We start from the raw sequence: 15,473 nt of genomic DNA on the forward strand, positions 1-15,473 counted from the left end.
TGTGCCTATAATATTATAGATACAGTATGTCTACGTCTCTGACACATTTATGGATCATTAACACACTAATTTAAATTGCTGTATTTGTGTTGTATCTGTGTATGGCGTAGCCAGAAGTGGCAAGTGGTGTGTAATAAAGAAAGCGTGCACATGCTATGATTTATAATGTGACATCAATTCCGGGGATGACTATTACCGCACTCAATAAACATTCTGTTTTTAACTTTGACGTTTGCACGTTACATGCTCGTTGGAATTGCTATGTCTGATGTATAATAATAAAATAATATTACAACGTGTTACACACCAGAAATTCCTGCGATTTCTCAAAATCTATCTCGATTAGTTCCCTTCCTTGTATAAGCAATGGCTTCTCAAGATGAAACCCTTCAAAACCCATGCTGCAGTTGTAGGACGAACCAATCGCACTTTCATCCTCCATGGCTTCAACCTTACAACCGACCGGCAACTAACATGGAAACCTCACCCACTAACCACCTAGCAGGAAGCTCACAACAGAGTAAACCTATGAAAACTACCAAGCAGACAAACTTGAGGATTGTATCTCTCCACTGTCCTCCACACCTACGAAACCTTGATTCGACACCCCCTCTCCTATGCATATGTCGCATGGATATCCACTCCACTTAAGTTCTGTAAGCCCCTCCAGATCTTTGAACATCATTCACTCTTCCACGCTTTCTGTACCTGTTTACTTCCCCCACATGGATCCTTTACTATCAAATTCACGCCTCTACTCAATTATACCATCGAATTACCTACACGATCCGCAAACTTGACTCCAATAATCGTGTTGTTTCCCCTCCAGTTCATAATCCTAGCATGCTACTGCACCTCCCACCAACCCCACACCTGCATACGAACCATATCCTCTCTCAACGAAATTTCAACTGTCACCCTCTCCCAGACCATGAACTCCCTCCCGACATTTACCCATCCTACCAACTGTAAAGCTACCCCACCCATTCCACTTTATTACGACTGCCTTTTCCTTCCCTCGCTATCTCTCCCTCTTCTTTGCCTCTCCCCCCTTCTTTCTCTCTACCCTCCCCTTTTCCTCTTCACATTGTGGCCTTACGGGTGCCCCCAACAACTAATCCCATCTTGTCTCTCTACAACCACTCCTGTTCCATAAATACTGCGCAAGTCTTCCATACTTATACCCCCAGCCTCCTGCCGCCATAACACCCAACTTTTTTTCTCTTCAGCAACAGATGACCTATACCAGGACAGGCCCTTCCAGTTTTATTGACAGTCAAGTGTTTCTTTTTCGTATCGTTGTTTATCATGGTGTTTCAACTGCACTGTTACGGTTTTATGTTTTGCAAAAAATTTGGAAATTTGTGGTAATGTCTTATGGGACCAAACTACTGAGATCATCGGTCCCTAAGCTTACGCACTACTTAATCTAATTTATACTAAGGACGACACACACTCACACAACACACACACACACACACACACACACACACACACACACACACACACACACACACATGCCGGAGGGAGAACTCGAACCTCCGACAGGAGGAGTTGCCCGGACCATAACAAGACGCATAGACGGCGCAGCTACCCCACGCGGCTTACGTTTAGCCTTTTATTATTACTATTTTTAATTAAAATGTGAAAGATATGTTTCTTATATATAAAAACTTACATAAATTTCATCTTTGAAAATTTTTTTTTCACTTGTAAATAACTCACTTTTATGTTAGTGTATTTTCGGACTAAGTTAGTTTTACTTATCCCTTGGCTCAAAAGCGGTTGCATGTACTGCCGACAGCCCACCAGCTGCCGATATGGGGTGAGGGGGGATGAAATAACAATAAATACAATACAAAACAGAAACTTAATGTACCTTTGTTTGGTTTTTTATATACTGCCCTTGAAAACGATCTGCAAGGCCGAAATTGGCCGGCTGTGTGAGTTCTAGGAAAACTAATGCGTGTAAGCAACAGCCGAGTTCGATACTTTACAATGCCTTCAATAAATGTACGACTACGTTACACCACTTTAAGAAAATGATCAAGAACAGTTTGTCATTCAAAAATGGTTCAGATGGCTCTGAGCACTATGGGACTTAACATGTGAGGTCCTCAGTCCCCTAGAACTTAGATCTACTTAAACCTTTCTAACCTAAGGACATCACACAGACCCATGCCCGAGGCAGGATTCGAACCTACGACCTCAGCAGCAGCGCGGTTCCGGCCTGAAGCGCCTAGAACGCTCGGCCACAGTGGCCGGCAGTTTGTCATTACTTAAGATGTATTGTAGGAATGGCGTGGAACGTGTATTACCATATTCAGCAAACTTGTAGCTGTTTGTTTCTTTAATTTTTAATTGCGTTGTACTTGGTGACTTATAAAACTATTTTTACAACACAAAATTTTAATGCAACACATAATACAATTTGTACAAATTAAACCAGCTGTGATTCAACTACAGAATGAAACTCTCTTTGAGGTCAATGTCTGATAACAAATTGAGGCTGAGAGCAGACCTAGAAGTTTTTCGGCTTTTTCTGTGAGCAGTGAGACAGCTGGCCACATTATTCGAAATAGGTGCCGCTGTGGCAGCGTGAACAGAATAACATCGAAGTCGGCAAACCCACTGCGTCCTTAGCGTCTCGTATCTAACTACCGCGACGGGTAGACGTGGCCTCATAGCTAAGAGTGTACGTCAGTCCAATAGCTATTCCAGATCCATCGATCCTGGAATCGATGACGGAGTAGTCGGACAGGTTTCTCGCTGTGTACCACGGGTAGATACCGTCCTTCTTGAAGACGATGTTGACCGTGTACTCGTAGCCACCGGTCGAGTAGAAGTAGTGCTGGACCGGGGGCGCGCTATTGAGCGTGGCGTTCCACAGCGGGATATCCAGCTCCTGGCCGAAGCTGACGGTGCCGTTGAAGGAGCCGGTCGCTACCAAGTACGTCTCGTCCTCGGATGAAACCCTCCCGATTTTCTTCTCGTACACGAGCAGGTCAACCTCTTCATCGTATGTTCCATCCGTTCCTGGATCTGTCAAGCAACAAAGGAAGTTGTGAGTCTGAGATGCTATTTGTCATGAGCAGTTTTAAACATTTTTATTTGGCGGAAAATCTCATTTTTGCATAGAAAACAGGGAGTGAGAGAAAGGTGCATTTACAATAAAGCGCCAAAGAAACTGGTATAGCCATGCATATTCATATACAGAGATACGTAAACAGGCACAATACGGAGCTGCGGTCGGCAGCACCTTTATAAGACAACACGTGTCTGGAGCAGTTGTTAGATCGGTTACTACAGCTAAAATGGCAGGTTGTCAAGATTTAAGTGAGTTTGAACGTGGTGTTATAGTTGGTGCACGAGCGATGAGACACAGCATCTCCGAGGTAGTGATGGAGATTTTCCCTTACGACCATTTCACGAGTGTACCGCGAATATCAGGAATCCGGTAAAACATCAAATCTCAGCCAACACTGCTCCCGGAAAAACATTCTACAAGAACGGGATCAACGACTACTGAAGAGACTCGTTCGACGTGACAGAAGTGCGGCCCTTCCGCAAATCGCTGCAATTTTCAATGCTGGGCTATAAACAAGTGTCATCATGCAAACTACGAAACATCATCGATATGGAATTTCGGAGCCGAAAGTCCATGCGTGAAACTGCACGACACAAAGCTTTACGCCTCGCCTGGGCCCGTCAAGACCGACATTGGACTGTTAATGTGCCTGACGCAGATGTTGGATCGGTTACTGCCGATACGGTGGCAGGTTATCAAGATTTAAGTGATGTGTTTAAACGTGGTGCACGATACAAAGCTGTACGTGTCGCCTGGGTCGTCAGCACCGACATTGGATTGTTAAAAACTGGAAACATGTTGCCTTGTCGGACGAGTCTCGTTTCAAATTGTATCTAACGGATGGACGTGTACGGGTACGGAGATAACCTCATGAATCTATGGACCCTGCATGACAGCAGGGGACAGTTCAAGCTGGTGGAAGCTCTGTAATGATATGGGGAGTGTGCAGTTAGAGTGATATGGGACCCCTAATACGACTCTGAAAGTGACATACGTAAGCATCCTGTCCGATCACCTGCATCCATTCATGTCCATTATGCATTCTGACGGACTTTGGCAATTCCAGCAGGACCATGCGACACCCCACACGTCCAGAATTGCTACAGAGTGGCTCCAGAACACTCTTCTGAGTTTAAACACTTCCGCTGGCTAGCAAACTCCCCAGACACGAACATTATTGAGCACATCTGGAATGCCTTGCAACGTGCTGTTCAGAAGAGATCTTCACCCCTTCGTACTCTTACGGACTTACAGACAGCCCTGGAGCATTCATGGTGTCAGTTCCCTCCAGCACTACTTCAGACACTAATCATGCCACGACGTGTTGCGGCACTTCTGCGTGCTCGCGGGAGCCGAGCCCTACGCAATGTTATAGGCAGGTGCACCAGTTTCTTTGCCTCTTCAGTGTATAACGTACACACTGTGCAACACACTTTTCTCGAAATCCAGTGATTAGAACCCATAGTGACGCAAAGTTTGGAATTTGGCTCAAAAGTGCCTACAATATTCAGCGTGGCGCCCTGCTACGTCACACTTGGGTTCGGCGGCGCTTCAGGTAGCTAGGTGTCCATCCACGTGAAATAAAGGACACAGCTCGGTATTTCATGTGTGGTGTAAGGTGTGTTAATGTCACATTGGCACCAAATTTCGCAAAAATTTTGCCCAGTGCCATCGTATATTTGACAAACGATGGTACGGTCGTCATACCATCTCTTACATTCTATCCCTTTTCTTGACGCCTCTACGATGGTCTCTTACATTCTATCCCTTTTCTTGACGCCTCTACGATGGAGATCATAATTGCGATACCTAGCACTGAAACCACGGAGTTTTCTTATGGAGGAAAGCATTGCAGACACGCTGTCGCTCAGAATCGACAGGAAAACTCTTCAGAGGGTGGCAAAAACAGCTTCGATGAAACCACCCCTTCGCTTGGGGCGTCGATTCCCACACATTTCGCTGCCGTCAACGACAGTTCGCAATGCCATGTACAGCAGGAAGTCGTTCTTTACAACTTTTAACACTGCTGATACCCTTCTCTAAGAACATCGTGAAGCTCCATCTCATCGAAGGTGATCTGACCCCGTTTTGATGGATCGCAATCGCAGCTTGTGCTCTGGTATAGTGGTGGAACCTCTAGGTACCTTTAAAAAACTTTCGACTTATGTGATCTGAAGCAGCAATGGGTGTTTATGTTTTTTCAGCGATCTTGTTTCGATCTTGTGGTGTGATCATAGAGGGGTATGGCATTGACACATGTGTGAATAAAACATCAAAGGTTCCCTCTAAGATCCCACCCGCTCTCCCCCATCCTCAGTTCCAGAATACCCTTGGTGCCACTTGTGTGCGCTCCTTTGTTGGGCAGATTACAAATTTTCTTGTACAGACACAACTATTCACCTGATACGTAAGTGCCGATGCAACAGACATCCCTGTCGACACCGCTTAGATTTCACATGTGGCCAGCAAGTGCTAGTTCAGCGATGTAGCACCTTTCAGCTGAAGTGTGTCGAAATGATTGCCTTTTACACCAGCGTCTAAGAATCAGTGAATGGCTGTGTCTGCACAGGGACATTTTTAAAGTACCCTATATGAATCTGTAGTGTCTTTTCTTTCGGACATGTGGAAAAGAGCGGACACCACATGAAATCCGCAGCTATGGTACATTATATGTAAGCTGAAGGTGGAGGGGGAGAAAGGAACGAAAAGGGAAGGAACTAGTGGTGTCAGCTGCATCAGAATTTTACGTGGAATCAGCGGCGACGAGTGAAAATGTATACCAGACTGGGATTCGAATACGGGATCTCCGGCTTTCTAGGCAGTTGCTTTAGCCATTGCACACATTCATGTAACTGATCCACCTTGATGGGCAAGAATTCAAAACTTCAGAGCGAATGCACATTTACGTCCGATCTCCTGCGGGGATCTCTAAGTAGCGAGCGTAAAGGACACGGACAAGGACCGCAGACAGGCTTTGCTAGGTGGCAATGTGGGCCAGCCAAGAGGCGTGCGGAGATAGTCCACGCAGAGGGGATAGGTACCTTGTTACGAGTGCGCCGGCACGGTAGCTCAGCGTGATCGGTCAGAGGGTTAGCTGCCCTCTGTAATAATAATAAAAAAAAATACTGAGTTAATCGATCAACAACGTCTTACGACGTCCGCCCCGAGCAGAAGCAACGAACAAAAGCGAACAAAATGAGATAAAAAAAGTGGTGCAGTGGTTAACGCAACTGCTTTGTAAGCCCGAGATCCCGAGTTCGAATCCTAGTCCGACACATATTTTCACTCGTCGCCGCTGATTCCGCGTAAAATCTCGATGCTGCTGACATCACTAGTCACTTTCCTTTTCATTTCCTTTCTCCCCTCCACCTTCAATTTACTGACGTATTGAACTTTAGTGCCAATGTGACGCCATTAACCCATCTCAAATAAGCTTCTGAGCTCTAGTCTATTTTTCGAGTGTAACGACGGATAGCCTGCTGTTTGAAGCCTCGCCGAACCCAGGCCTGGGTGCCACGCTTTTGCACTATTGCAGAGGAAGGTTGTAGGTACATTTGGGCCAAATTTTACAATTCTGCGTCGTAATGGGAGACAATTACGATGTTTCGAAAAAGTAACCCTTTAATTGTGTTGCGCAGTGTATATTAAAGATGAGAATGATTTTGGATTTAGGGCAACAGAGTGGTCACTGACGCTTCCAACATGAAAATCTCGTTGTCTGAACGATGCCCACACGAGCCAAAGTGCTACGACGACTCCTCAGTAACACACATGAGCTGTTTTATTCAGAATGTCTGGCTATGTCACCACAAATACGTGATATTCGTCATTGACAAAATCAATTTATCCGTTACTTTATCGTGTAATAAAGTCCACCAAATTTTAGGATCCACTAAACTGCGATACGTAAAATACTCAGCTCACTGTTTCCATGGTGGGTGATTAATTATTGGTGAGTTTGTTGCATCCAAGTTTCATAAAAATTTTCTTTAAAACTGAGTGAAGACACTTAAAAGGTTTCTTTTTTTCTATGAAAGTGAAGGGAACTTACTGCCGCAGTTATAAAAGTTTGGGGAGGCATTATAAAACAACTAATGATTAGCAATACTGTTTCAAAAACAATTTCATTTTTCGAAGAGGGCTTACTTGCATGCAACGAAAGAGACAATTGGTCACCTAATAACCCTGTCTGTTTTACCGAGCGAGGTAGCGTAGCGGTTAGCACGCTGTACTCGCATTCGGGAGGACGGCGGTCCAAACCCGCGTCCGGCCATCCTGATTTAGGTTTTCCGTGATTACCCTAAATCGCTACAGGCAAACTCCGGGACGGTTCCTTTGAAACGACATGGCCGAATTCCTTTCCCATCCTTCCCTAATCCGATGGGACCGATGGCCTAGTTGTTTGGTCCCCTTCCCCAAATCAATAAACAAACCAACCAACCAACCAGTCAACAGCTAAACCTAGAGGTGTCATTCAACAGGTCTGAAAGGACTACGATCAATTGTAATTACGATTATCGTTATACACTCCTGGAAATGGAAAAAAGAACACATTGACACCGGTGTGTCAGACCCATCATACTTGCTCCGGACACTGCGAGAGGGCTGTGCAAGCAATGATCACACGCACGGCACAGCGGACACACCAGGAACCGCGGTGTTGGCCGTCGAATGGCGCTAGCTGCGCAGCATTTGTGCACCGCCGCCGTCAGTGTCAGCCAGTTTGCCGTGGCATACGGAGCTCCATCGCAGTCTTTAACACTGGTAGCATGCCGCGACAGCGTGGACGTGAACCGTATGTGCAGTTGACGGACTTTGAGCGAGGGCGTATAGTGGGCATGCCGGAGGCCGGGTGGACGTACCGCCGAATTGCTCAACACGTGGGGCGTGAGGTCTCCACAGTACATCGATGTTGTCGCCAGTGGTCGGCGGAAGGTGCACGTGCCCGTCGACCTGGGACCGGACCGCAGCGACGCACGGATGCGCGCCAAGACCGTAGGATCCTACGCAGTGCCGTAGGGGACCGCACCGCCACTTCCCAGCAAATTAGGGACGCTGTTGCTCCTGGGGTATCGGCGAGGACCATTCGCAACCGTCTCCATGAAGCTGGGCTACGGTCCCGCACACCGTTAGGCCGTCTTCCGCTCACGCCCCAACATCGTGCAGCCCGCCTCCAGTGGTGTCGCGACAGCCGTGAATGGAGGGACGAATGGAGACGTGTCGTCTTCAGCGATGAGAGTCGCTTCTGCCTTGGTGCCAATGATGGTCGTATGCGTGTTTGGCGCCGTGCAGGTGAGCGCCACAATCAGGACTGCATACGACCGAGGCACACAGGGCCAACACCCGGCATCATGGTGTGGGGAGCGATCTCCTACACTGGCCGTACACCACTGGTGATCGTCGAGGGGACACTGAATAGTGCACGGTACATCCAAACCGTCATCGAACCCATCGTTCTACCTTTCCTAGACTGGCAAGGGAACTTGCTGTTCCAACAGGACAATGCACGTCCGCATGTATCCCGTGCCACCCAACGTGCTCTAGAAGGTGTAAGTCAACTACCCTGGCCAGCAAGATCTCCGGATCTGTCCCCCATTGAGCATGTTTGGGACTGGATGAAGCGTCGTCTCACACGGTCTGCACGTCCAGCACGAACGCTGGTCCAACTGAGGCGCCAGGTGGAAATGGCATGGCAAGCCGTTCCACAGGACTACATCCAGCATCTCTACGATCGTCTCCATGGGAGAATAGCAGCCTGCATTGCTGCGAAAGGTGGATATACACTGTACTAGTGCCGACATTGTGCATGCTCTGTTGCCTGTGTCTATGTGCCTGTGGTTCTGTCAGTGTGATCATGTGATGTATCTGACCCCAGGAATGTGTCAATAAAGTTTCCTCTTCCTGGGACAATGAATTCACGGTGTTCTTATTTCAATTTCCAGGAGTGTATTATCTAGTCCTTTCAAAGATCGTATGTGACAGTATGTAGTGGAAAATATTAGTAAACTATACTCTTTACGACGTTTCATATCCGATATTGAAGATCTAAGAAAAAAGTTTCAATTGGTATATAGTGCAATAGACAGCACTTAAAAAGATCAAGAGTGGTGACAGTGCCAATGTTGTCGCGTAGTTATTAGAATTGGAAAGAAGAGACCTACTGAAACACTGATCATTAATTTCGAAAGAAGAACGGTTGGATACATTCTTAGAAACCAATTAAGGAAATAATGGATCAGACATGAATTAAGGGAACTGCAATAAATGAAAAGACAGAACAAAAGTTCAACTGGAGGATGTTTTAGTTGACGACCAGTTTGGCTTTAGGAAAGGTAAAAGCACCAGAGAGGCAATTCTGACCTCGCGGTTAATAATGAAGGCAAGACTAAAGAAAAATAAACAAACGTTCATAGGATCTGTCGACCCTGAAACAGCGTTCGACGGTGTCAAATGTAGGAAGACGATCGATATTCTGAGAAAGATAGGGGAGAGCCAGGTAATATGCAATACGTACAAAAGCCAAGAGGGAACAATAAGAGTGGAAGACCAAGAATGAAGTTCTGAGATTAATAAGAATGTATGAGGGAATGTAGTCTTTCACCCCTACTGTTCAATCTATACATCGAAGAAGCAATGACGGAAATAAAAGAAAGTTTCAGTAGTTGAATTAAAATTCAAGGTGAAACGATACCAAAGATGCGATTCGCTGATGACACTGCTACTCTCGATGAAATTAAAGAATTTCAGGGTCTGTTTAACGGAATGAAAGGTCTATGTAGTACAGAATACGTAATGAGAGTAAATCGAAGAAAGATGAAACTAACGAGAAGTAGCAGAAATGTGAACACCGAGAAACTGAACCTCAGGATTGGTGATCACGAAGTAGGGAGCAAAATAACCCTAGATGGACGGAGCAAGGAGGACATGAAAGGCCGCCTAGCTCTAGCAAAAACGGCATTCCTGGCCCTCATCAAACAATGGAAACTCCAGGTAGGAATATCAACAATGTAGGAAAAGCAGGTTGCTACTTATCGTAAGCCGGCCGGAGTGGCCGTGCGGTTCTAGGCTCTACAGTCTGGAACCGAGCGACCGCTACGGTCGCAGGTTCGAATCCTGCCTCGGGCACGGATGTGTGTGATGTCCTTAGGTTAGTTAGGTTTCAGTAGTTCTAAATTCTAGGGGACTGATGACCTCAGAAGTTAAGTCCCATAGTGCTCAGAGCCATTTGAACCATTTGAACGGAGCCTCTCCGTCGTTTCTAGGTCCCCGGTTAACATACAATACAATACAATACCCATTAAAATCCAGTGTGCTATGTTCAGCTGCGAGCTGTGCCACAGGGTACCCTACTTTGCTCTTGGCCACAGTTCAGCGGTGGCTGCTCGTCCTGGTGGACTGCTGGTTGGTAGTCACACCAATGTAAAAGCTGTGCAATGATTAAAGCAGAGCTGGTAAATGACATGGCTGCTTTCACAAGTAGCCCAGCCCCTGATGAGGTAGGAAAAACCCGTGTCAGGACTGGAATAGTAAGTGCTGGTTGGGTGGACTGGGCAGGTTTTGCACCTGGGTCTTCCACAGGAATATGATCCTTATGACAAGGGGTTGGGACTGGGAGTGGTATAGTGATGGACTAGGAAGTTGTGGAGGTTGGGTGGGAGACAGAACACCACTTTAGGACGGGTGGGAAGTATCTCTGGTAGGATATCCCTCATTTCAGGGCACCCCGCTGCTCTCGGTCGTTAAGTGAAGGCCATGGAAGAGGTAATGCTTCAAATTTGGTATTCTCGGCGCATTCTTCACTTGTGGATCTCGGAATATTGAATTCCTTACAGATATCCGAAATGGAACGTGCCATGCATCTAGCTGCTACTACCATTTCGCGTTCAGAGTCTTAATTCCCGTCGTGTGGCCATAATCACGTCGGAAACCTTTCCACATGAATCACTTGAGTGCAAGTGACAGCTCTGTCAATGCAGTGCCACGTTATAGCTTGTGTAGGCAATACCACCGTCATTTGCATATGTGCATATCGCTATCACATGAGTTTTTTTCACGTCAATGTATACCAAACCCCCAGGTTATCGCTTCCATAGGAATCACAGGGACAAGACTGGAGTAAGTACAGCCCGCCCCGAGAGATATTTAACCAATCTTTTTTCCCAATCTCCATACGTGGAAGGCATAACTTGTAGAACTGACGGGGTATCAAACTCACAATCTTTGGATCTATCGTCTGGCACTTAAGTATTGTGCCACTGAGCCCATAACGACTGAATGCTTCTCACGTACTCTGAAGTCAGGAGCTATTTCAACAGTGCCTACCTGAGCTGCAGAAGGTGATTTGTGACGGAATGATGATGGACGTCAGGATGGCTTCAGAGTAGAATCTCCACGTCTCGTTGATGGGTCCTGAGGTGGAACTGTAGAGAAGATCGAAGTCTTTGGGGTCGCGCACCACTTCCACGTAGCGCGGGTAGTACGCCACTGCAAAGCAAGAGCACACTTGTCATCTCAACTGGCGAAATGTCAAAGCTGCACCCTGCAAACACGACTTTAGATATTTCAGAAATTTTGTAAACTACATGTTCCTTCTGCGTTACATCAGTTCACTATTCCGTGGCCGATCAACCCCTGGAATCCCTCGCAATCCCACAAAATATCCATACAGCCCGCTTTGATAATGAATTGCTAACAATATTTTGCGACGTAAGTGAGTGTGTTGGCTGTAAATACGAACAGCATCACACCAACTCTCATTGCCTGTTTCTGGGTGTGATGCTCTGTCTCTTTGCCCTGTTTGTGTGTGCTTAAATTTTAAAATAAACAAATAAATATGACCCCCGTGCTATTAACTAGTAAGACAACTTTAACTATGTTGTATGTAGGTGCAAAATATGTAAAATTAAGATCTTCAACACAATTTTCACGAAACAAAGTTAGTTGTCTCCAGAGTATTATTAAATTCGAAGACTGGTGAAACAACCACTCTGTTAAGTGGTTTTGAAAGCGACTCGAGCCCAGAATATAGCAGGAGCTTAAATCGCTGTATAAAAATTAAATAAATTAAAACAGCTGGTGAAAGGAACACAGACTGTCCTCAACAGAACAGGCTCTGCTAACGGTATACTATGCCTTCCACATCGCTGGCAACGGGTTTTACACAAAGCTGGTGACTACTCTGAAGGACAGTAACAGGTGCAAACATGTAACTCTTTTGTATCGGTTGTGAATAAATAGTTGCCGCTATTTAAGTTCCAATCCTCGTATCTGTACGTAGGAGTCGGACGATAGAGTACATGATGGTCAAGTGGTTAGCGTTCAAGCTTTGTAAAATAAACGTTTACGTAACGACGGTTCGACTCAAGCCTCTAACTTCATTTTTAATCCACATTTTTCAAAATGTCAATGAGGTTTGTTTTCCCTCAGAAACTCTGAACATTCCCTGTTCATGCGGGAAAACTGCACTCATTCGATGTACTAGACGCCGTTTCAGTTATGTTTTCTATGTCTGTATGATAAAAACTATAGTGCAACGTGTGATCTCAAGAGTAATTGTACAGTACTCTTGTGGTCTAGGACATTTTGATTTACTGTATTACTGAATAAAGTCATTCGCGTCATTATTTATCGAGGTTTGACTTGGGCTTTCCAAGCCTGTCCTTCGTCCTTGAAAATTTAATTAAAAATAGTAAATGCTCAGTTAACATATGAAGATCACTAAAATTACTAAAAAATAAGTTTTAGAAGGATTCGGACTGGTCTTCGTGCACGACCCTCCTGCCCAACGCGAACGCTAACCACTACAGCACAATGACTTCTTACGGTCAGAACCTTCACACATATACACTCAAGGGCCAAAGAAACTGGTGCACCTGTCTAATATCGTGTAGGGCCCCCGCGAGCACGCAGAAGTGCCGCAACACGACTTGGCAAGGACTCGACTAATATCTGAAGTAGTGCTGGAGGGAACTGACACAATGAATCCTGAAGGGTTGTCCGCAAATCCGCAACAGTACGAGCGGATGGAGCTCTCTTGTGAATAGCACGTTGGAAGGCATCCCAGATATGCTCAATAAAATTCAAGTCTGGGAAGTTTGGTGGCCAGCGGAAGTGTCTAAGCTCAGAAGAGTGTTCCTGGAGTCACTCTGTAGCAATCCTGGACGTGTGGGGTGTCGCATTGTACGGCTGGAACTGCTCAAGTCCGTCGGAATGCACAATGGACATGAATGGATGCAGGTGATCAGTCAGGATGTTTACGTACGTGTCACCCGTCAGAGTCGTAACTAGACGTATCAGACGTCCCATATCATTCCAACTGCACAAGCTCCACACCACTGCAGAGCCTCCACCAGCTTGAACAGTCCCCTGCTGACATGCAGAGTCCATGGATTCATGAGGCTGTCTCCGTCCGCTTGATACAATTTGGAACGAGACTCGTCCAACGAGGCAACATGTTTCCAGTCATCAACAGTCGAATGTCGGTGATGACGGGTCCAGGCGGGGCGTAAAGCTTTGTGTCGTGCAGTCGTCAAGGGTACACGAGTGGGCCTTCGGCTCACTAAGCCCACATCGATGATGGTTCGTTGAATGGTTCCTAGGCTGACACCTGGTTGATGGCCCAGCATAGAAATCTTCAGCAATTTGCGGAAGGGTTGCACTTCTGTCACGTTGAACGATTCTCTTCAGTCGTAGTTAGTCCCGTTCTTGGAGGGTTTTTTTCCGGCCGCAGCGATGACGGACATTTGATGTTATACCGGATTCCTGATATTCACGGTACACTCGCGAAATGATCGTTCGGGTAAACCCCACTTCATCACCACCTCGAAGATGCTGTGTCCCTTCGCTCGGCGCCGACTACAACACCACGTTCAAACTCACTTAAATGTTGATAACGTGCCTTTATGGCAGCAGTAGCCGACCTATAGACTGCGTCAGACATTTGTCTTATATAGGCGTTGCCGACCGCAGCGCCGTATTCTGCCTTTTTAAATAACTCTGTATTTGAATGCGGATGCCTATACCAGTTTCTTTACTACTTCTTTATACATCCGCTACATGATTGACGCGTAAAACTTCTCTTGCGATTTTCTCGGAATTACACCTTACTGCTTGCGCTTTATGTTGCTTTAATGACTTACTAAAATACGTGATTCCAAAGTGGCGGCCTCCCTTTAATGAGTACACGTGACAGCAGGTACCCAGCACCAGGTGCCCCCACACTTCATCCAGGTCTGACGCCGTTCGCCCGGGGGCCGCGTCGCGAAGTCCGTCGTGTCACAATTTTCAAATGATTTGTGTCTCCTCAAATAAGCTCTATAATCTTTGCATTCGATAATTCAGCATGCATAGACAAGGAAGTAAAAGTGGAACATAACTGTTTGAAAGTATATGACGACACTGAACGAGTAATGCAGTAAGTAAGGGGAGATGAAAGCCTAATAGTCATGGGAGACTGGAATGCAGTCGTAGGGGAAGGAGTAAAAGAAAGGGTTACGAGAAAATAATGGCCGGCTGCTGTGGCCGAGTGGTTCTAGGTGCTTCAGTGCGGAACCTCGCTGCTGCTACGTTCGCAGGTTCGAATCCTGCCCGGGGCATGGATGTGTGTGATGTCCTTAGGTTAGTTAGGTTTAAACGGTTCTAGGTCTAGGGGACTGGTGACCCAGATGTTAAGTCCCATAGTACTTGGAGCCATTTGAACCATTTCGAGAATAATGGCTCGGCACAAGGATTGAGAGAGGAGAAAGACTAATTCAGTTCTGTAATAAATCTGAGCTAGTAATGAGGAGGAGGTATACTTGGAAAGTGCCGGAAGATACCGGAAAATTTCAGTCAGATTACATCATGGTGAGGCAGAGATTCCGAAATCAGATACCGAGTCATAAGTCGTACCCAGGAGCAGATATAGACTCAGATCACAATGTAGTAGTGATAAAGAGTGGGTTGAAGTTGAAGTGACTAATCAGTATGAATCAATGCGCAAAGAGCTGGGACACGGATGTAGTATGGAAAGAAAAGATACGCTTGAAGTTCTCTGACGCTATAGATACTGCGATAAGGAATAGTATAGTAGGCAGTTCAGTGGAAGAGGAATGGCTATCTCTAAAAACTGGTATCACAGAAGCTGGAAAGAAAAACGTAGGTACAAAGAAAGTAACTGCGAAGAAACAATAGGTAACAGAAGAAATACTGTAGTTGATCGATGAAAGAAAGAACACAAAAATGTTCAGGGAAAGTCACGAATACTGAAATACAAGGCACTGAGGAATGAAATAAATAGGAAGTGCAAGGAAAGCTAAGGCAAAATGGTTACATGAAAAATGTGAAGAAAAAGAAATGACTTTCGGAAGGACTGACTCAGCATACAGAAAAGACTAAAGAACCTTCG

At 45.9% G+C, this 15,473-nt stretch overlaps 1 protein-coding gene across 1 annotated transcript in view; it reads right to left on the reverse strand.

Moving 5' to 3' along the window:
* Window positions 1-2,653: 2,653 nt before the first annotated feature.
* LOC124775260 overlaps window positions 2,654-15,473 on the reverse strand; it is a 55,393-nt gene continuing 42,573 nt past the window's right edge. Inside the window, exons 3-4 of the mRNA XM_047250098.1 lie at window positions 11,411-11,572; window positions 2,654-3,042 (exon numbers count right to left, since the gene is read on the reverse strand). Of these exons, the coding sequence (XP_047106054.1) occupies window positions 2,654-3,042; window positions 11,411-11,572 (551 nt within the window). The remainder of the gene's footprint in view (window positions 3,043-11,410; window positions 11,573-15,473) is intronic.

This window comes from Schistocerca piceifrons, chromosome 2 (genome assembly GCF_021461385.2).
Source record: "Schistocerca piceifrons isolate TAMUIC-IGC-003096 chromosome 2, iqSchPice1.1, whole genome shotgun sequence".
Taxonomy (NCBI): Eukaryota; Metazoa; Arthropoda; class Insecta; order Orthoptera; family Acrididae; genus Schistocerca; species Schistocerca piceifrons.